The sequence below is a fragment of the Camelus dromedarius genome, chromosome 10 (assembly GCF_036321535.1).
Source record: "Camelus dromedarius isolate mCamDro1 chromosome 10, mCamDro1.pat, whole genome shotgun sequence".
Taxonomy (NCBI): Eukaryota; Metazoa; Chordata; class Mammalia; order Artiodactyla; family Camelidae; genus Camelus; species Camelus dromedarius.
Genome location: NC_087445.1, coordinates 14,524,780 through 14,547,350, shown reverse-complemented (window position 1 = coordinate 14,547,350; position 22,571 = coordinate 14,524,780). Strand labels below are relative to the sequence as shown.

The 22,571-nt window shown below is 42.0% G+C and overlaps 1 protein-coding gene across 11 annotated transcripts in view; it reads right to left on the bottom strand.

The window, feature by feature from the left end:
• MOB3B (MOB kinase activator 3B) overlaps positions 1-22,571 on the bottom strand; it is a 208,505-nt gene that overhangs the window by 132,012 nt on the left and 53,922 nt on the right. For 8 of the 11 annotated variants that reach the window (XR_004136116.2, XM_064490151.1, XM_064490148.1 and 5 more), the window contains exon 2: positions 13,081-13,696. Coding sequence is in view for 8 of the 11 variants with exons in the window: in XM_064490151.1 (XP_064346221.1) it covers positions 13,081-13,498 (418 nt within the window). In the remaining 3 variants the exon portion in view is untranslated. Of the gene's footprint in view, positions 1-13,080; positions 13,697-22,571 lie in introns of those variants that run through there. The other 3 variants (XR_010382618.1, XR_010382620.1, XM_010985484.3) reach the window with 1 other exon arrangement.

Sequence of the window (22,571 nt, the reverse complement as noted above, 5' to 3'; positions counted from 1 at the left end):
TGTTTTGGGCTAAAAAAATTTCATGGGCCCCAAAGTGTCAACTGTCTGAGGGGTGATCGAGAAGCCATGGCTGAAAAGTCCACCTCTGCAGGAAGTACAGAAATCTGCTTCTCACCCTGCCTGTCAAGGGCCCAGGGACCCCAGAGTCTTAATTCCTGGAAGCCTCCATCACTTACTGGTACTTGCAGCTTCTCATACGGGAGAAAAACGTAGCAGTGACTCGGCAGAAATACAGTATTGAGAATATTATTAGTAAGCACACTCGCTGATGTTTATCGAGCATTTTCTAGATGCCAAGCCCCACGGACTATCTTATTAAGTCCTCATAGCAATCAGATAACCTAGGTCACCAGGTGTTACAGCAGAGAAATAGGGTTAACAGGCCAAGGAGTGAAAAGGCAAGGCTGACAGAGTCAGAGGGACTTTGCACACTGGACTGAAAGGTAAAACCCAAAGACTCAATTACATTGGTCTGCTCATTTCTTCAATGTGAAACCACAGAGCACAACAGGTAGCTAACTGACATACCCTCATATTTTTTTTTTTTACCCTCATATTTTTTTGATCATTTTTTCCTCTTTTTCTTCCTAACTAGTGAAGTTTTTACGTTTAAAAGACACACACACAGTCACATAAAATCAGTCCTTTCTATACCCATGAAAAATATTGAACCATCTCATTTGTCTCACCTTATTAAGCAGGGTTCGTGCCAGTGGCATGAGTCTCCCTAGTTTCAGCAAAGTATGAGTCAGTTCCACGTATTCAAGGCGCAGTGAAAAAGGAACAAAGACATGACTTGAAATATTTTATTTCATCCCAGCAGGATTTCTCTGCAAAGGTCTCATGCTTTGGTGTCACAGAGAAGCCAAATTCTCGCTTCTTCAAATTATCCTTTCGTTTTTCTCCTCTCTCAGTCAGTATGAATATATTTCTATCTTTGTGTTTATGAAAAGACATGCATGCATGTGCCTGAAATGTGCATCTCTCACAGGTCCCTGATGTAGCGAAAAAACACAAAGGAGTCAGAAAGACTTGACATAAGTCTTTACAAGCTGTGTGACCTGGGCCTCCCTGGGACTGAGTTTCCTCATTTGGAGAAGAGGCAAAAAACACCTTTCTTAAATGGTTGTAAAGCACCTAATCTACTGTAGACACTCAGTAAATAGTAGACATCATTATTATATCAACTGCATAAAATCAAAGCAAGATATGACATCATCTGCTCAGAAAGGCAGGTGTGAGGTTTGCCTTTGACATCAGCAATAGAAACATATTTCATTTCGCCTAAGATGCTTTATAAACCCCATTCAAAAACTGGTCTGTCCAACAGAGGGTAACGCGTATCTGCCCATTTGGGGGGATGAAGCAATGTGGCCATTGTCCATCTAAAGCTGACTGATAGTCATCTCCATCACAGTGTCCCTTGTCAGGGGGTTCAGTTAATGTTGAATTATTATCTATGCTGATGAAAAGAGCAAATACTGTCTAAACATTCATTCAATTTCTTTTCCATAACAGCTACCTTACAATATGTACATTCTGTAAGAATATGTATCTATTGATGGTAAGAAGAAACTTACAGCCTCTCTCACTCATATAGAAAGCCATCTTTAACCTGAACACAGCTGCATAAAATCTGCAAGGTGAGTAACTGGTGGTGGTCTACCATTTTGACACATAATAATTATAACACAGCAATTCCTTTCAAATTTTAAAATACTTCCTATGTGCACATCAAGTACCATCAGTGAAGTCTAATCTTCTCAGAACTAGCTTATTATGCAAGTGTGAACACAGTGATAAGGAAACCAGAGGATGCATTTTTTTCAGAGACAAATTAGTATCTTTCTTTGGGGGTTCCTATGAAAGCCCATGACTGCACGACTCTGCTCTGAACACTAAGGCGAAAAGCTAGTAGTGCTGGGTAAATACCATGAAGTAGGTGTCCTACTGATGAATGGGCCATGAGAACAACCTTTTCTAACTGGTTTATACTAACACGATGTCACCATTGCCACCATTTATCAGAAGGGACACTGCAAAACCCTCAATGCAATCTTAATTTGGGTTCATTCAACCAAAATCATCAGGTACCTACTAGGTGCAAAGGACTGGCCTCTTTATTCCTTTATCTACAGTAGTGGTTCTCAAAGGATTGCAGTTACACAAAGTCCTCCCCTTTCCAACTATGTATCTGTGTGAAGCTGGAGTTGAACTATAGACTGAATGAAATACAGAAGCAGATAAGAGAGTCCAGTTGTTTCATATTAAACCAGACACTAAAGAGATTTGCAAAAAGTAAAACAATGCCACTCTTCTTACTTATTTTTTGTTTTGGGAAATACAGTCATTTTTCAATAAAGTGTTATGTACGCTAATATACGATGAGTTCATTATTTTTTTCAATGAATTGATACATATTTTAAAAGCTCCCTAGTTTTAATTTCTAATATAACTAATGATAGGTGTAACTCACATTAAACAAAAGATCTTTGGGATTTTCAATAATTTAAGAGGATGAAGGAGTTTTAAGACCAAAACAATCTGAGATCACTATTCTACACCTATCTTGTTTAAATCGTATAGCATCTCAATTCCCTTTTCCACCTTGGTCTTTGCAGAACTCATCACTACCTAAAATTATATCGTACGTTTATTTGTTATGTATCTGTTTTCTCCATATGCCAGACAGTTGCCTATTCACTCTCAGACCCATTCCCTACATACGTTTCCCAGGCTCCTTTACCCTAGACTGGAGGAAGCCCTGGCAGGAGACTGGAGGAGGGGAGCAGGCACCCAGGCATTTCTCCCATGCACTCTCCTTGGTCTCCAGGAGCACTGCATCTTCTCTGTGGTTCCAGTTCCTGCGGAAACAGCCTCTCCTCCATGCTCCCTACTCCCACTGAGCAGCCCCAGTCCCCGGTGCCAGTAATCCCCTCTCCTCGCCTTGGCTTGCTCTGTCCAGCCCTAGGGAGGAGTAGCTCTTGTTACTATCCAGTTGTTCACCATCCCAGTTTGACGTTTCAGCTCTCCCCACAGTTTCCAGGAGGAGACTTATGTCTGTTTCTTCATTTGAAAATCAGGATGTGAGGAGGGCATAGCTCAGTGGTAGAGCACATGCTTAGCATGCATGAGGTCCTGGGCTCAATCCCTAGTACCTCCATTTTTTAAAAAACTTAGAAAATAGAGATAAAGAGAATGGTCAACTGGGGCTGCTGTGAGGATTAGAAAAAAATACACATAAAGGATCTAGCACACCGCTGGGCCCTGAATAGGTAATAAATGTGAATTAATATTATTATGACTGTACTTTAAACTTTGAAATTACTGCCTCACAGGAAAAATGGAATCTATTGATTTCAGCAAGGTATTCAAATCTTGATTATTAACTGGTATTCTAATGGATGTGAAAAATTACTCTTTTTCCAAGATAACTACTGTAATTATGACATGATCAATAGCCTTTCTCAATTTTTATTCCAGTCAGAAAAGAAATGTAATACAGCTGTAGTACAGCAAATACTGCAGAAGAAATTCTCCTAGGTAACTAAGCCTTACAAACTGCAATAAATCAGCAGTCTTCTCTTTTTATATCACCATGAAAGGGAAATAAAGGGAAAATGTATTCAGCACTTAATTCTCTACCAGGAACTCACTAAGAGCATTGTGTACATTATGACACTTAATTCTCATAACCTTACAAAGTGGGTCTAATTATCATTACTCCCACTTTCCAGATGAGGAGATAGGCTCAGAGAGGGTCAGGGCTTGCCAAGTTCACAAAGCTCATGAGAGAAAGAGAGCTGAATGTGGACTGATGACGAGCTTTACCTCTACACTATTTTTGGAAAACAAAATAGCGCCATCAGAATACATTCCATGGTTATGACAGTCACTGTTCACAGAATGTTTCCTAGGGGCCTTGGTATATATCATTAACATATTTGCTCACATTTCTTTTCAAAGACGCAGAGAGATGCCCTCAGCTGTAGGCTTTTTCTTTCCCAACTTTGGGATGGTGACATATGAATGGTTCACCTGAGGGTTGAAACAGGTAAATCTCCAATATTCAACAATTTTCTTCCCTCTGTTCCTGGAGGTCACAACAGAATTCCCTGGCTGGGCCAGGCAACCGAGTGATGTTGAAGGAAGTCATCACAAGTACTTATTGGTGGTCCCCAGATGTTGAGGTCCCATGGTGCTACCACATCAGGCATTAGGGCTCCTTCACTCTGGTTGGACCAGAAGCCAGGAAGGAGCCGACCAACACTGGCAGAATCCCAGAGGATGTGACACAGGCGGGACATAAGAGCATGAATGCTTGCCTATCGGACGGAGCTGCTTTCTTAACGCATACCTGCTCTCCAGTCCTGGGATCCTGGGTCAGGCGATGCAGAAACACTGAAAACCTACTGCTCCATCTGAAGACTGTCTTCTTTCCCTGAGAGAGAAGTAACAACTCCACTTTGTCTCCAGGAAGACAAACATTTTAACTCCCAAAGGCAAGCTCTTAGGCTCAATGAGACACATCACTAAGGAGGTATTCACACAATAAAAGGATTCTTTTCTAAGCTTTCTTTAAATACTAAATTCTCTCTGAGAAATGAAAATATTAGCTAAGTGACAAAGGACTGAACTGCCTCACAATTTTCAGGAATTTTCTGTTCTGTAATATGAATGATGTAGCATCAGTCAATCAATTTACACTTGCACAGTAGTAATTAGTTCCCCATGTGTCTACTGAACGCAGAGTGTTCTGCTGGGTGCTGCTTCTTGTAGCAGAAACAAGAAGGTGGAATTGGTTTTGTGCAGACCTCATATGCTATTCATGTGAAACATCTCAAGTTCCTTGGGGACCCACCTGGTTCTGGCTGTCAAAGCCAAGCAAAACATCCCATGAATGTTAGCCTTTTCTTCCAACAGTTCCATAAGATATAGTAAAAGATAAGAGCACATGGATGGTCAATTCCACTGTCAAACGCTTGATAGAAATATGGATTGTTTAGAGGGGAGGGTATAGCTCAGTGGTTAGCATGCATGAATCCCTGGGTCAGTCCCCAGTACCTCCATTAAAAACAAAATATGGATTTTCATTCTACCTTCTTTAATTTCTTACCTTAATTCACCTGACATTTCTAATTCATCACACTGATACCACGTGATATTGAGGGAACTAACATTTAAAGCAGACCTAAGTCTCTGTCTTGCTAACTGTTTGCAATGCAGCTTATTATTTGATCATCTCAACAATCCTATGTAGTAGATACTTTTATATGCATTTTATAGATGAGGATACAGGCTCAGGGAGTGAAAATCTGCTAGCAGAAGTTGCTTACTGGGATTTGAACTCAGGTCTGACAGAGACTAATGCTTCTGTACCTGTTTACCACCCCCCTCCCACCTTCCCAAACTGGTACACCATCCCAGAGCATCCATTTTACCAGAATACTTAAGAGAAAGACATGATTATGTGAAGGAGAACATGGATAGAATCATAATTTAGAATATAAATTTAGCATGAGTCTTTTTTAAGACGAAACACCAGTAAGTTCTTATATGCAGAATTTAACAGATAATTCATGCCCTGAAACTTACAAAGGTCCTTTAAAGGAAACGCTGGTGAGTCATTCGTCACACATGGAGATCTGGAGCAGGACCAAAATATGGCCTCCCTTCAAAATGACACTTTAAGGATACTTTCTCTATCTAGAGGGGAGACAGAGGCTGGTGGGGAGGGCAGAGAGAGAAGGCCTCTGGTGTCAGGGCCCTGCTGATACACCCTGCACAGATAAACAAAAACCTGTGCTCTTTAGAAGTCAGCTGGCACGCCAGATAATCCAGGCTCCTGGGGATCTCATCCTCACTTCAAGTGGCTTATACAACTGTTTCTTCCAACTCCATCTCTGTTCTGGGCAAGAGTCCTGGTTAACTTGTTTTTCTCCATCCCATTGTATTTCCAGAAACATTTCCACATCCCTTCAAGCTTGGTGCTGGGCTGGCCTGCCTCTCCACGTAGCACTGATCTTGGATGACTAAGGAAGGGTGCCATGTCTACAACCACCAACTGAGTCAAAGCAGCACTTGCCCCTCCCCCACCCCCCATCACGGCCTTTGTTTTTCATCTGTTTTCCACTGAGTATCATATATCCCAGTTCCCTTCCGGCTGATGCTGAGATGTAACAACTTATCACTTGAGATACGGCCCATTAAAATTACATAGCACAAGTAATGGAGAACTCAGTGCAGATGGGGACTGCAGGTAATTAGCCTTAACTTACGGGGCCGTCTCCAGGCCCTCTGGGCTCCCTGTCTCCACTCCTTTTCCCCACTGCGTTTTAGCACACTGGAGGCCCTCCTCATTTTCCAGAGGTATATCTTGGGATTTGTTGAGTGGGGGTGGTTATTTCCCATTGTTATCATCAACTCAGCCACCAAGTCACGCAGTATTGGGTTAACAAGGTGGGAGCAGGGAATGGTGACCATCCACAAAAAACCATCAGTTCGCCAGCAGCCAGTGGGGGTGAGGAAGAGTGGATTTGGCTGTCTCTGTATGTTTTCCACAAACAGACAACTGAATAAATTAGGGTAGCATCAGAAGCTAAAGAAGGCAAGTTCTTACAAGGAGCAGAACTTTAAGCATTCCCATCTGTGAGCACCCTGTCTGTTTTTACATCCTTCCCTGTGAATGCTAGGTTTGTCTTAGGACATTTCCTAGAGAGGATTTAGCCTTTGATGCAACAGGTAGGGGTAAATCAAAGTGATGCTGATTCTGGGGTATGAACATCAGAGACACGAGATCCTGGAGCAGCTGAGAGCATGGGTTGTAGAGTTGAGCTACTCTGGGTCTGAATCCTAGTTCTGCCTGTGTGACCCTGGGCAAGTTACTTAATCTTTTTCATCTGTGAAACTGACTACCTGCCTTATGGGGTTGTTTTACAGATTAAGCAACATAATGCAGGAAAAGCATTGAGAGCAATATGTGTTCAGAAAATTGCAGCTCTATGACCATGCCTTCCCACCAAGTACATTCTTAGGTCACCAAACAGTTTATCAGATCCCAAAGGCAAAACATGTTTCCAGAACCTTGGAAAAGGCTATGCCAGGTCACAAGGCTATCTTGGAGACTCTATTCCTGGCACTGAGAACACTTTTCCCATTCTCTTGAGAGAGACAATCCAGGGAACCTCACCCAACACTGACTTTAATGAATGGCTTGTCCCAGATGTGACTGGGAGGCTGTCTCCCTACTTTCCCAGTGAATCCATTCCCAGCCTCTGACACCGGACACGGGCAGGTTTAGTACTCAGTCGTCTGGAAACCAAGTGAGAAGATCCTCCCCCGTAGCGCTATCCCTAAAGAGTTGAGTGCTCATCCCTGACCCCAGGAGTTGGGCTAGCTCCTAAAGAAACACTGAAATTTCCCAAAGTCTTTGAGAGTATGACCCTATCACAGAGCAATTCAGCAATGAGGAATGCTAATTTCAAAAACTCATGTGGAGGCTCTTACAATGCATTTTGCTTTTTTCTGGGGCTACCGTTCAGAAATCATCTAGTGGGCTCCAAGAGTTTTGGTTGATCGTTAGGTCGAAATGTCTGCAGAGAGAGAGGCAGCTCACACACATTTGTTTTTGAGCACCTCTTACAGGGGCGTATGGCTCTGGGCTGGGTGTTTTTATTCACACTGTCTTGTTTAAACCTCACAACAGCCCTATGAGATCAGAATCTTTACACAGAGAAACGTAAGCTCAGAGGTTATGTGTTAAGCAGTCACACAGCATCTTGTAACAGCAGAGCTAGTGTCTGTCTACAAAGCCCAGCACTCATTCTACCACTGTAAATATATTCTATTGACATGCATGCTGTCTTACCAGTGTTATACAGATTTATATCTCACACACACACACACACACACACACACAAAACACGAGGGAGACAACAGAAAATGAAAAGTTAAAATTTAAGTGCTAATTATACATTCAGTTCTCTGACATCCCATCTGAAAAGCTCATCCCTATGGACATTTTTATAGTTTTATGTTTCCTGCCACAATATTTTGAGAGGATGAAACTCAGCTGCAGTCTCATGAGCAAGGTTGCCAAAGGGATGCAGCTATTTCCACAATGCACTTGACCACGGAACAAAGTACTCATTTTAGAACAATGTGCAGAGCAATTTGGAGCAACTAGACATTCTGGACATTATGAAAACTGCCGAAGGACAGGAACTCTGTCTGCTTTGCTCTTTCTTGGTGGCTACAATAGGACCTGCTTCTGAGCAGATGCTCGACAAACATTTATTGAATGACAGGATGGCAGAAGCAGGTAGTCACGGGCATGCAAAACATTTTCATGAGGCCAAGTCATCCTCTGCTCAGTCTTGGAACACGGGAACAGTCACACTGCCTGGACACACTCCTCAGGCATTTTAGGGGTAATTTTTTTTATTAAACAGGGGCAAACCAAAACCAAACAAAATAAAACCAAAACAAAACAACAGGAAATGATTCTTTCTTTAAACTTTATAGCAAAAATCAGGTTTTCTGAAATTGTCTCCATCCTAGACAACCTCCTAAAACCTTGACTGAGAAGCCTTTCACCCTGTGAAGGAAAATCTGCAAAACCATCCATGCTATCAATTGTAGGGGGTGACAAGGGCACAGATTTTTGGCCAGACATTTTTGAGCTCAAATTCTGACTTCGAAATGACTTATTAGCTGTACAACCCTGGGAAAGCCCCTTGGCCTGTTTAAACATCAGCTTCCTCACTGGGAAAATGGCATCTTTAATCCATTCAGTTATTGCAAGACTTAAGACAGATTAACAGTGGCAAGTATAGTGCCTGGCACTTAGCAGACTCGACACATGTGAGTTTCCAGCCTGGCTTCTCTCCCTTCCTTCCCCTGCTGTTTCCTCCCTTGACACCCATTTATTCTAAAACCATAGAGGTAGGTGAGATCATGTCATTCTTTTTCCAATGTTCTTATTCCTCCTGTTCAAAGGCTTGAAAAACATGAGTTGGAGGAGTGCTAAGTTTTCTACTCCTTTTTTTTTTTCTGAGTGTCAGACCTAAGATTTAAATCCTATTATATAAGAGAAAAACAGAGAAGCTGGGGGCTAGAACATACAAATTATTGTAATTAGACAAGCAATAAATTTTTTTTAAAAGGCTGTGGTTTTCTATTTTTCCATCGAGGTTAAAAGCAGTTTAAGAGATACAAGTGAAGAAGAGGTGGACCTTGCTTCTGAAGTTACTGCTGTCTTAGGAGCTTTCACAGGGACATCTGTTGGCTTTTTAACAAAGGAAACCGGTGAGGATCAAGGGTGAGTGGAGAAGACTCGGGTTCACAAGGGAGCCACATCTGTTTGGTATTCTCCCAACTGAGAAAGCTTGACTTCTAAAATAGCACTGGTCTCCTAGCTAAACAAGAATCTAGAAACAGATGAAAGCTTTTCTTTCCTCTGTGTTTCGATGGTAGAGATCAACAGCTGTTTATATCCTTTAATACCTAACCAAGGGGGAAGCCTTCACATCTGTCAGTATTTTCCGGTTCTATTTCCTTGGATCACAGTGGGGAGGAGGTGAAGTCTGAACCCCTCCCAATTCCCAGGCAAGAAGACAGAAATCTGCCCAGGATTCAAAGCCGTCATGCTAAGCAGAACGCGCCAATTTCTCATCTACCCAGGGTCTGTTCTTGGCGGAGAATTCCTCTTTCACTTTATCCTGACAGACATCTTGATCATTTCCATGATAATGACTCATGGCAGCACCAAGATCAAAAAGAAGGAATGTAGGCTGGAATCAGGGGGAGGAAGAAGAGGAGGAAATGAATTCTCACAGAGACAGTGGCTCCTAAAAGACAAGTTCCTGCAAAGACAGCAAAATGTTGTCTGAGGGCACATAGCAGAGGAGAGCAGGGCATTTACAAATGAAGACCCTCAGGGTGATGGTGGATGGCCGTGGTTTTTAATGACACCTAACATTTTAACCTTGGAAAAGTTAAAGAGAAAATTAAACCCTACAGAAGCAAGGGGCAGGGAATCCCCAGCAATGGTGACAAAGGGACTCAGAGACGTTACTTTAACTTCACTTTGATCACCAGCAACACACACATGCTGGAACTTTATAAAGATTAGTTTTCCATCCATCCTTCCATCCATCCATCCATCCATCCATCCATCCATCCAACAACTTACAAGGCACCAGGACTAGACTTAGTGCTGGGATATTCAAATGAAGAAGATATGGTCGATGACTTTAAGGGGCTTACATTCTAACAGGTGACAGTCTTCACAGAGGAGATGGTGAAAAGGATGCATGAGAATTCACCAAATGAAGAAGGCAGGTGATTCCAAGGAGAGAATGACATGGATTAAACCAGAGAGGTAAGAAATAAACAGTTGCTCGGGGAATGAAAAGCATTCCTGGTGGTTATAATAAACAGAGGAGTGGTAGGTGCTTATTAAAAGTATAGGTTCTTCTTTTTAAAATGACACAAATAAACTTACTTACAAAACAGAAACAGACTCACAGACACAGAAAACAAACTTACGGTTACAAGGGGAGAAAGGGGAGGGTAGAGGGATAAACTGGGAGTTTGGGACTTGCAGATACTAACTACTATGTATAAAATAGATAAACAACAAGGTCTTACTATATAGCACAGGGAACTATATTCAATATGTTGCAATAGCCTATAATGAAAGAGAATATGAAAAGTAATATATATAGATAGATGTATACCTGAATCACTATGCTGTATACCAGAAATCAACACATTGTAAACCAGCTCTACTTCAAAAAAAAAAAAAAGTACAGATTCTCAGGTCTCACCTAAGAGATTCACATTTAGCTATTAAGGGGGAAGACCAAGGAGTCTGCATTTTGAAAAGAAAGCCAAAGTAATTCTGATACAAGCAAAATTTTGACAGCTCTAATTTATATAGATTAACATTTCATGAAAGATGCTAACTGTGTTCCATTAAAATAAAAAAAGTACCAGGTTCAAATTAGGATACACCACATACTAAAGTATTCCTTTCTTGGAGATTTCTAATGCACATTAGCATATTTAAAGTCCTGCAGTAAAATTAATTTCACTCAGCATTCCCCAAAATTATTTTTCCATGGGAGAAAAAGAAAATCACAGTGTACCTATTAAAAGCCCTCAGAACACTGGTGTACTGTGGAGCACAGATTAGGAAGAGCTGAACAGAGGATTCTGATCAGGTGAGCATTCCCCCAAGCATGCTGAATGGCTAAGGAAACTCACCTAGAAAAAGAAAGCAAAGTCAATTACTCTGGGGGATATGGCGGCATCCACCGATTTCCTCCAAGCAAAGTCTAAAACCTCCTATGATGTTCTATTTTCCAAGCAGACCGCCAGACGGGGTGTCACTCTCAAGTAACACACCAGGCTCTGTGATGTTATTTCTGGTCAGCAACTCTATGTGGTAACCAGAGAGTTGCTGCCAGAGACAGCAGAAGTGCCCAGAGTTCAAAGCATCGAGGAGCAGAAACAGAAGGGGAGGGACAAGAAGGAGGGATCCTTGCCCACATTTATTTATCTTTATTGCTATCATATGTTCTGCAAAGAGCATTGGCAGTTGCTTCTGATGTTTTGAGAAAAGAAAAATCCCTCCCAGCTCCAAAAGATGCCTCCGACTGTCAATGAAAAGGCAAAAAGACACGAACCTAGGAAATCCCCATTCCTCCGAGGTGCCAATTATACAGCCGGGGGAGTCTGGGAAACCTGCCTTCTTCCCCCTATGCTAGTGAGCCCACCAAGAGGGGCTGCACTCCCACACACCCGACCTCCTTCCCTAACAAGGGACAGCAGAGAGAAAGTGCGTACAGGAACAGGACAAGTCAAGGCAACCCGAGAATTCTGAGCAAACTGGTTTGTGTGCTGACTATTCCAAGATGTACATACTGCCCTAATCAATGGATATACTTTGTTTCATGGTATACACTTAATTACTTCCATACACTGCACCTCAACTTTCCATATACCACGTGGGGATACACCACCCCCATCTAGAGGTGATTTCAATGATGTGTTTCAAATGCTTTTTTATTTTAACTTTTTGCATGTTTTTATTTATTTTTATTTTTTTAAATTAAAGTAGAATTGATTTACAATGTTGTGTTAATTTCTGGTGTACAACATATGAAAACAAATGCTTTTTTTAAATAAATACCCTAATCACCTCTAAGCTTTTAAATAGTATTTTCCAACGGCACAAGTATTTTTCCAATCATTTTACAAATATTTCCTGAGTGCCTCAAAGGTTCCAGGGCACCGTGCTTGGAACTGGTGGTACAACAGGAGAAGCAGGAGAGTGCTCCACTTTACTGAACCTACGGCCCCCACACCTGAATTCTAAATTCAACCTGTCAGGTGTGGAAAATCCAGTGATCAGCAGCATTAAAAAATAGAAAGAGATAAGAAAGATTTAGCCCTTCCCCTCGAAGAGTTTCATGGCTATGAGCACAAAGCAAACAAAAGCATTTGTGTTTCAAGGGTCCTGGTTGGTCTAGAAGTTATCCAAGGGGCCAGAGTTAGTAGTACAGAATGGAATTATTACCTATGATCAGGAGACAGAAGAAAAGAATGCCAGGGTCCTTTATTTCCCCCAAACCAACCCTCTGTTCACACAATTCCCGAACAAATCCAGGGATTCCCACACTGGGATTTCTTATCCTGAGAGATATGTACCAACAACTGCATAAGAGTTAATGTAACAAACTAGCCAATTGGCACCAAACTAAAAATTTTACCAGGATAACTGGGTAGGTTTGAAGTCTAGTCCTTAAGAAGCCAATAAGATCAAATTTAACATTTCGTCAAGACAGTGATCCCCACTACAAAATAAATGTAAGTGGCTCAAAGATGATTTTTTTTTCCAATAAGGTCCTCAGATATGGAAAAAGAAATTGCAGGTACGTGAGTGATAGAAGTTAGGGAAACACTGATGTGGGTGTTGACTGTTATTCAAAGGCAGTCCTAGGAGAAGGCTCTGTAAACGTTCCAAGGTTGGGTGGGGATGTGACAAAATAACCAGGAAGCAGGTCACGGACTTACCTACACATGTTGGAAATATGTCCTCGTTGTTGATCTGGACCTCGATCCAATCCATGAGAAGGTTCATGTACTGGGGAGCTGGCAAGGCAGTCGGCTTCTTGTACTTGAGGTCATCCTGCCACCGATACTCATATTTGGGGCCCCCTGACATCACAGGGCAGGTCCGCTCGGTGCAGAACTCACAGATGGTCCCGTAGATGAGGTTGATCCGATTGAAGAAGTCCACCACGTGCACCGCCACCCAGTCGTTCTGGTCCTCCCCGCTGGGCAGCTGCACAGCTGCCTTCAGGTCCACGCCCGAGTTGAGGGATGCTTGAGCCCGTTTGTGGAGCTCGAACCTCTGTGTGCCAGGTTCAAATTTCCTCTTAGGCCGGAAAGTCTTGTCTTTGTTGAACACCTGCTTCAAGGCAATGGACATGGTCTTCTCCCTCTCTTCCTTCCCTTTGCAGGAAGCAAAAAGGCAACTGGGACCCTTCAGGGAGAGATCACAACCCAACAGGGTTTTCCACTGCCAGCCCTCTGGACCCAGTCTTGCGGTCTGCAGCTTTCAAAATCTTTTAGATGGCCCCTTCCACCTTCCTCTTGAATGATTTCCACGGGAATCTCATGTTTCTTTCTATAGACAGGAGAGAAAAGGGTCTCATTAGTGTGTCCCATTTGCATTTAAGTAATGACAGGGCTTAGTCCTGATTTCCATCTTGCTTCTGGCTGTGTCCACTTCCATCCAGGTATAAGGACGTGAAAGCTAAGCCAAAGCCCTGAGAATCTTTATGAGTGGTCAAATCATATAACCAAACAACCAAAGGAGAAAAGGTATCACATCCTTTTTCTTTCTGGCCTTGGTGAAATCTCTGGCAACTCTTCCCTGTGTAATCAGAGTCTCTCCAAGGTGTTAAGGTTGAGCGTGTTAGTCAGTGACACATCCCCTGGTGCTCCTTTTTGGAGCATCTGCCCCACCCACCCCCACAGTCCCTATTGAGTAAGCATGAGGCCACTACCCCTATCCTCCTGGACACAACTGATTGGAGCAGGGATGACTATCGCACCAAGCTGGCTGCTAAGAATACCTCTCCTGGAAATCTGGAGTCAGGATCCAGCCTTTGTTAGGCATTATCCCTGAGAAGTGGTGGAAACTGGGTCTGTCTGCACCCTGTTTGGACCATGTGGAGTACAGCTGAGAAAGCTGGTCTGCAGAGAAGGGAGGCAGGAGAGGTGGAGAAGTACAGAAGGAAGAGGAGGAAGAAGTGAAGGAGGAGGAGAGGGAAGAAGAAGCCATGGACAGACACAGAAATAGAGACAAGAGCACAAGTGGCCACAGGGAGAGGAAGACAAGAGAAAAAGAGAAAGACGGTGAGGAGAGAGTAGCTTCTTTTGTTCTTGATAGTCTTCTAGGAACTGGTTCCGATTGCTCTTGAAGCCTAGCTGTGTTTCCAGCCCTTGGGATGCATACATTTTTCTTGACTTAGTCAAGTAAATATCGTGTTTTACTTCAGCTAAACTGAGTGTGTTGTTTCCTTCTAAGAACCCCTAACTATGACAGCAATTTGTCACCCTACAACATGCCATCCTTTACTATCACATCCTAGATAGCACTTCGAGGCAGAGCTGCCCAACGAAACTTTCTGTGATAATGCAAATGTTCTATATCTTTGTTGTCCAACATGGTGCCCATCAGCCACACATGGCTACTGGGCACTTAAAAGCTGGCAAGTGTGACTAAGGAACTGAATTTTTCATTTTATTTAATTTTAATTAATTTAATTAAATAATTAACTGATTTAACTAAATAAATAATAATTCAACGCAGCTAATGGCTACCATATTGGACAGTGCAGCTTTGAAGTCTTCAACACTTTCTTCTCCATCACCTCATTTGACCCTTCCAAAATTCAGGTAGGGTTGTTAGTAGACTGATAGTAGGTACAGCAGATTTGTAGTAGGTATCATTATCCCTGTGTCTCCAAGATATGAAATTACTTGCTGAACCACTGGCTAGGAGGGGGCATGATTAGGACTGAAATCTAATTTCTTGGCCTCTAGCAAATGCTCTTTCCACGAAGCCTTGCATTCTAAAAAGTGATGCCCTTCAACCTGTCTTTCCTGCTGGTTCATGAGGCCCCGTTACCGATAGCTGCCAACTACATATTCTGCCAAGACCACAAGTATAGATTGGTCAGAGGTGGAGACTGTGTCCTGTGGCCTGGAAACAGACAGGAGATGACTGAACCACTCATAGGTCAAGCCCTAGAAAATGAGCCAGCAGCTATGGCCAGATTTAGGAGATCCCATCTGGCATCTGTTAAAATGGACTTGAAGCACGATCCCACTGCTCTGCTCTTCCCCACCTTCCCTACCTAGGAGGGATTCTGCTGTGCCACACTCAAACACGGCTTGGTGATGCAGTCAATCTTAAGTTATTCAGGCAAAAAACACAAACACAAACCAAACCATCTCAGACATGCCCATCCCCTCTCACAGACCCTGCTCTTTGCTCAGAACTGCTGATCATTCAGCCCAAGGCCTCTTCCGGCCACTCCCTGCAGCCTCAGTCTGCTCACTTCCTCCCTCTTAAGCCCGCCCTCTTCCTCTTAGGTTTTCACTGTCAAGGCCATATGTTGGTGGGGTGTTTTTTTTTTTTTCTTCATCACTTGGCCATGAACGTGCACACCCCCCACACAGAGACCTATGTGGGAAAGCAGGTCACGTGACACCCTGCCTTTGGCTGTCTGTGGAATCACACTCCCAGGGACTTTGGAATATCACTAGGAAGGTTGTCACCATACAAACTCTGCAAACTCTAGGGAAAGAAAGGGGCCATCTCGCCTTCAGAAGAATACCTTCCCAAAGGCTTAGCCTGCCTGAAAAGAGACTTAAAAAACCGAAAGGGCTTAAAAGGGCATTTCCAAAGCAAAAATATCAGTTAGAGGTTGGGAAGGTACAGAAAGAAGGATGAGGATTTTTTTTTTCTTGTAAAATAGACAATAGTCTCTCTGTATGGCAAAGGCTTAATTGCTGACAGTAAAGCAGCCACAACCCAACAGCCGCCCCCTCAAGTCTCCAGTAAATAAGACTCGCTGTTCTGTTATTCTGATAACGAGGGCACCATCAGTTCCCACAGCCCTCAGAGCAATCTTCTTTCATCGTCTTACGTGACCCTCAGTATCACTAGTTCTGCTGTTTCCCCATGGCCTGGAGTGCCTGGATGCATGGACACCAATGTAGAAACCTTCCCTGTACCAGTGCCAGGCTCTCATGGACACTTTCAACAAGTCCCTCTGGCACCCTGATGAGAGTGTGTGAATGAGACAGAATAATTACAGCAAATCCTCCTCACAAAGCCCTTCAGTGGCTGCAACTCATCAATATTTAAATAAATATTAAAACCTTGTTTGATCTAATTAAAAAGATACATGCACCCCAATGTTCATAGCAGCACTATTTACAATAGCCCAGACCTGGAAACAACCTAAATGTCCATTGATAGATGACTAGATAAAGAAGCTGTGGTATATTTATACAACGGAATACTACTCAGCCATAAAAAATAATCAAATAGTTCCATTTGCAGCAACATGGATGGGCCTGGAGAGCATCATTCTAAGTGAAGTAAGCCAGAAAGAGAAAAATACCATACGATATCACTCATATGTGGAATCTAAAAAAAGAAAAAAGAAGACACTAATGAACTTATCTATAAAACAGAAATAGACTCAATAGACATAGTAAACAATCTTACGGTTACCAGGGGGAAAGAGTGTGGGAAGCGATAAATTGCGAGTTCAAGATTTGCGAATATTAACTAGCATACACAAAACAGATAAACAACAAGTTTCTTCTGTACACCAGAAATAAATGATGCATTGCAAACTGACTATACTTCAATAAAACAACGACAAACCTCGTCTGAAGTTTAGGAATTGTTCTTCCAGAGATACTTAGATAACAAATTTCAAGATACCAGTCTCTTGAACTGCATGAGCAATTATTCAAAACTTTAACCAACTTTAAAGTCACTTACTTTTTGCCCCAGTATAACAGGCTTACTTCAGGGAAATATCATCTTTGGAGGATTATTTTTCAACCAAGTCCCCTAATGTGCTGTTCTTGGCTACCACATATTAAATTCTACTATGCCCCAGATTTTTACATATATTATTAACATTTTAATCCTCACTACAACCTTGCAGAATGTATGTTTTTATGGCCATTTTATATAAAAAGAAATTGAGGCTCAATCGTATGAAATGATTTTGCAGAAATCACAAGATTGGTCAATGGCAAGGCTAAATTTTGAATCCAGACCTCCCTGGCACTGAAATATATATGATTTTTTTCCTCACTAAAGTTGTTTTAAAATCTTTGAACATCTTTATGTTTTCAAAGCCCCTTCACATATAGATATCAAAGCTCCTCATGACCAGACTATAAAGAAACTGGAACAGGTGGTATTATCTCCATTTCACAGATGGAGAAAGAGAAACTCTGATCTGTTAGTGCTGTTCCAAACGCATTCACCATTCTGACATGATCAGACGTGAGGATGTTTCTGTGGTCAAACTTTTTTGTCTAGAATAAAGTTTGGAGAGCAAGGATAGGTTGGCCCCTGGTTTAAAGAATGGCACTCCGGATGAAGAATAACAAATTCTTCATGCCATTGAATGACTGAACACAGGGGCATCTGACCGTGTCTTCATCTGAGCGTTAGATGCTATACTGCATCAGGTACACAAAAGTGTATTGAAATGAAAGGACAACAAGAAATCCATCTAACCTTATTTCAACCCAGAGCCCCATCAAGACTCTTGTCCATAATTTGCACTGTAGGCTTATTAAATAGTTAGAGCAGTGCTTCTCAAAAGTTAACATGAGATCTTGTTAAAAGGTAGGTTCTGGTCCAGGAGGTCTGGGGTGGTGCCTGAAGGTCCACATTTCTAAAAAGTTCCCAGGTGATGCCAAGTCTATTGGTCCATGGATGACACTTCAAGTGTCAAGGCCTGCTCTAACAAAGAGAGCTTGTTAGAAATGCAGACTCTCGGTCCTCTCCCAAGACCTAGTAGATCCAAGCCTGAATTTTAGCAAAATCTCAGAAGTACGTGCTTTGAAGAGGACTGGGCTGGAAGGCTGCCTGACTAGCTGGGAAAGAGGATGACTAAATAAACTTCCACTTGTTGTTTTGTCAACAGTTTACTTCAGAAAACTTGTTTTCAGTTGACTGTGTGTGTGTGTGTGTGTGTGTCTGAGAAAAAGATTAAGGAGCGACTTGGTGTTTTAAATACAATTGCCTTGACAGATGGTGACAATGACCAGGTCATTTGATCTGAATTGATCTTGATAGCACAGCCCCGGGAACCGGGAGGCTCCCAGTGACTACCTTCTCATAAATGTCAGATGGACTGGAGCTGCTGCTACAGCTGCTACAGCCTCATGCAGAAAAGCTTCTTATGCTAAATAAAATGTGACACTAGCAACAACACAGCCCACAGTCTCTGTCTTTGCCAGTCTCCAGAAGAAAAAAAAAAAAAAAAAAAGAATAAGTCACTAGTTTTGCCCCCTGGCTAAAAACTAAACAAATTCTATGTTATGAATAACACCCACTCCAAGGCTGGTTTTTAATGAATGTTTGAAGCCAATTGCTCTTTCAACCAATAAACATTTACTAAAGGCTTTTCATGTGCCAGACACGGGGCTGGGCACCACAGACACAGAGCTTATTAAAACTTGGGCTCCGCCTTTGAAGAGTCCATTTTGCTGTCTAGTTTTGAGGTCAGTTTATCGGCCTTTGCTTTATAAGCTACAAAGTGAAATGCACCAATGTGGAGAATGATGGGATCCCTTTACCATATTACTTGGGTTAAGAATGAAAAGGACAATGAAGAGAAAAATAGAAGTTCAAATAAACAGCATTAAATTGACAGGCGCTCCATGTGTTCTCCATATTTTCTGCTAAATAGATCAATTATAGCAATAAAACATGTGCGCTATAAAAATATGCAGAGAGAATTCAGCTGGGCTGCAAGGGAATGTTGACGAGGTAACTAAGCAACACTGGCAAGGAAAGTTCTTATTTTTCTTTTCCTATTGATGTCTTCTCATTTATTAGTTGAAAAATCAAAGAGGCCTCGCCAAGGACAGGGAAGAAACGAAACTGCTCTCCCATTCACTCTCAGGATCAGTCTTCTCTAGCTGTGACCACCCTTAGAGATGCTGGTGGGACAGAAGGGCAGGCAGGACAGAAAGGAGAGAGACCAAAGTGATATTAGTTGTGGGAAGGAAGCTCAGCATCTCGGGGGGGATGAAGGACTCCCGGCAGGGCCAGCTGTTGGGGCCGTTCATTATAGGAAGGCTGTAAGGAAAATGGGGGCCCCAGAAGGACCCCACCTGAGGGAGTTTCCATGCCACCTTCATTGCTGGGGCCCCAGAAGCTAGGGTGGTGCCTGGAACAGAGCCGACTTCACTGAATATTTGCTGAATGAACAAATAAACCGCAGTGAACAAAGAATACTTTACATCAAAGTGAAACCACAAAAGCGAAACCAAATTGGATCTCCTATCTTTCATTATTTGAGGACTCTACCCCAACCTGTAAGTTCACTGCCAACTCACTGAGGTCAGATATTTCCAGCTGCTGAGCTGTTCTGAAGCATCCCCTCCTGAAAGGTAAAGACACCTGTCCAACTTCTCTCTCAAATGGGCTGTCCCTTTCCCATTGCAATCTAAAACTCTAGCTCTTCAGAAATGAAAAATGACTTGTCTGATTTCTTATCTTCCCACTACATTTTTATCTTTGTGGCTGGAATAGTCCGTGGAACTCTCCTCTCACACCCCGAATATTGACTAAAAGTAGATCAGGATTTTATTTTAGAGGAGTGTGTATTTGTGTGGGTGAATAAATTCAACATCACGTGACCTTCCCAGAAGCCAATAAAAGGATGTATCTAAGGAAGCAATTCTATCACCCTTTATGTACTGTTTTACTCCTGTCTACTCACTAGATGCTATCTTCACTCACAAGACAATCCCCAAAGTGAAGACATTCCTACCTGAGAAGCAGCCTTGATATGTAAATATTTTTTTGCTCCAATGGATCTACCTCTCCAACTTTGAGCTGCCCTTTTGTTGTATTTATACTAGTTGGAAGAAACACTGCTGCCTCATTTTAATCTTCAAAGGCATGTATGATTTCAGAGCTCTAAAATGCTGAAGTTATTTCTGAACACAGATGAAGTCAGTACAAACAGGTGCAGCCCTACAGAAGTCTGTCACATGACCATCACTCCGCATCACTTTCTAGCTCTTCAATGTCCATTCAGGTTGCATTCTCACTGTTTCATTTGCATATTTATTTAGTCACCAGTGCAGAGCATTAAAAACATTGCATGCAAGCTGGTACCCTGTAGTGGCAGCAACATCAGTGACTAATGAATCCACAGGTATTTACAGCAGAGACCCGTAAGGAGTCTCCATTTCACAGACTCAGAAACATCGCCATTTAGAAGAGGACACGGTGGTGAGAAACAGTGAAAAGAGTGGAAGGACAAGGAAGGGTGGGAGTTATTTGGTGTGGTTTCATTTACCACATACTCCTGTTCTGCTGAAGAAAAGACAGACTTTAAAAAAAAAATGTTTTCTTAAAGAGAATAAAGTTCCTTAAATAAAGGCCTTCCTGAGGCCAGTAGAGACTGGCCTGGATTCCCCTTAACGAGGAAGGTGGCAAATCTTTGGTCCAACCTTGGATAGGGTAGACCCAATCTTACCATAGTTTTCAAAATAAATAGTGAAAGTAAAATTACTGTAAGGTAAATGCTCAGTGGACTCATTTAATATTTATGAAAGGCATCCTAATTACTTTAATAATTTTTAAAGGAAAAAATCTTCTCCAAGTTAGTAACCACTTGCTCTATCATTTCTAGACCTTTGGCCTAGCTAGCAAATATTTTTGTGGTTAAAAAAAAAAGACATGATTTGAGAACACAATACCTAAGGCCGGTAGGGGTCAGGAAATGGAGGAGGGGCAGGGAACTAGCAGTAGAGCTAACATAACAGCTGAAATAAAAAATTAAGGCTGGTAAAAAAAAAAAAACACGTATTTTTACTTTTTAAAGCACAGGTGTATACCAGCTGGTGTGATGTCACTCAGAAACTCCATCAGATACTGGGATAAAGGTCATTGTCAATTACCATTTCCTTCTTTCTCTTTGAGATAGGATATGCCAATTCTTTCTTGGAAAAGCCTTGCTTTAAAAGGAAAAATGTTCAAATTCAAGGAAGTTGGTTTCTGTAACTATCAACATACTTATTTACTCTTAGCCACTCTAAGTGAATTTGAGTCTCAGGGTCTGGAAAATTTTTACCCCTGGCACTAGGGAAATTTATATCTGACCAGTCATCTGGAACCACTGCAAGAAATCTTTGAAGGGCAGGAGAGAGCACAAAATGGGCTAGAAGACTGGAAATTGGAAAATACAGCTCCAATTTTCAAAAAGGTACTATTTTAAGTTTGGGGGGGTGGGGATGGTTAAAATTGATACTGATCGCAAGCAAAATTTAGAGGCAAAGATAGCCCAGTAGCTAAGAACACAGAATCTATAGGGTTGCTGTGGGAATTACAGAGGGTGTATATGTGAAATGTTTGGAACATGGCAGGCACTGAGTAATGAGGCCACTGCTACCATCATCATCAGGCTTTGAATTATATTAGGACTCAAGTTTTATTAGAGTCAACCCTTAAGAGAGCAAACAGCCACTTAGGAACTCAACCTAATTACATAACAGTAACAATAACTCACATTAATTTTGCTATTTATTTTAATAACAAATTGCGAATTAGGTGTTATTATCGTCCCATTTTATACCTAGGGAAACTTGAGACACAGTGAGACTAAAACTTGTCCCAGGTCACAGAACCAGCAAGTAGCCAAGCTGTCTCCAAAACTCTTAACCCTAATGAAGACTGCCTCTTTAGACAGTTAGTTCACAAAAAACACCACAGGAACTTCCAGGGCATATCCAGGGGGTTAGGAAAGGCAATGGAGAAACACAGACCTACAACAGTGTACGAAGTCATGTACCACCCCCAAGGACATGTATTTCTTGAAACTTCGTGGCCTGAAATTAGAAGACCTGGATTCAGGTCCTGACTATGATGCTACTTGGCTATGTCTTTGGATGAGACATCCTGTATGAGCCTCAGTTTTGCCTTCTTTAAAGATAATGGCACTGACCTCACAAGGTTATTGTGAGAATTAAAAGAGATATTGCCTGTGAAGCACTTCGTCAATGGAAAACCATTATATAGTTATCAACAAGGTGACAAAGGGAACTACAATTTTTGCCAAAACACCAAGAAATGATATAAGTAATGGAAAATGATTCAGTTTGATACAAATGTGTGTTCCTGAGTAAGAGACAGGGCGAGGGGTAGGAGTGACAGAGGGAGCCCTGCAGAGGAGGAAAGAAAGAAATTAAAACACTTCCTTCTTGCTTCATTTGGA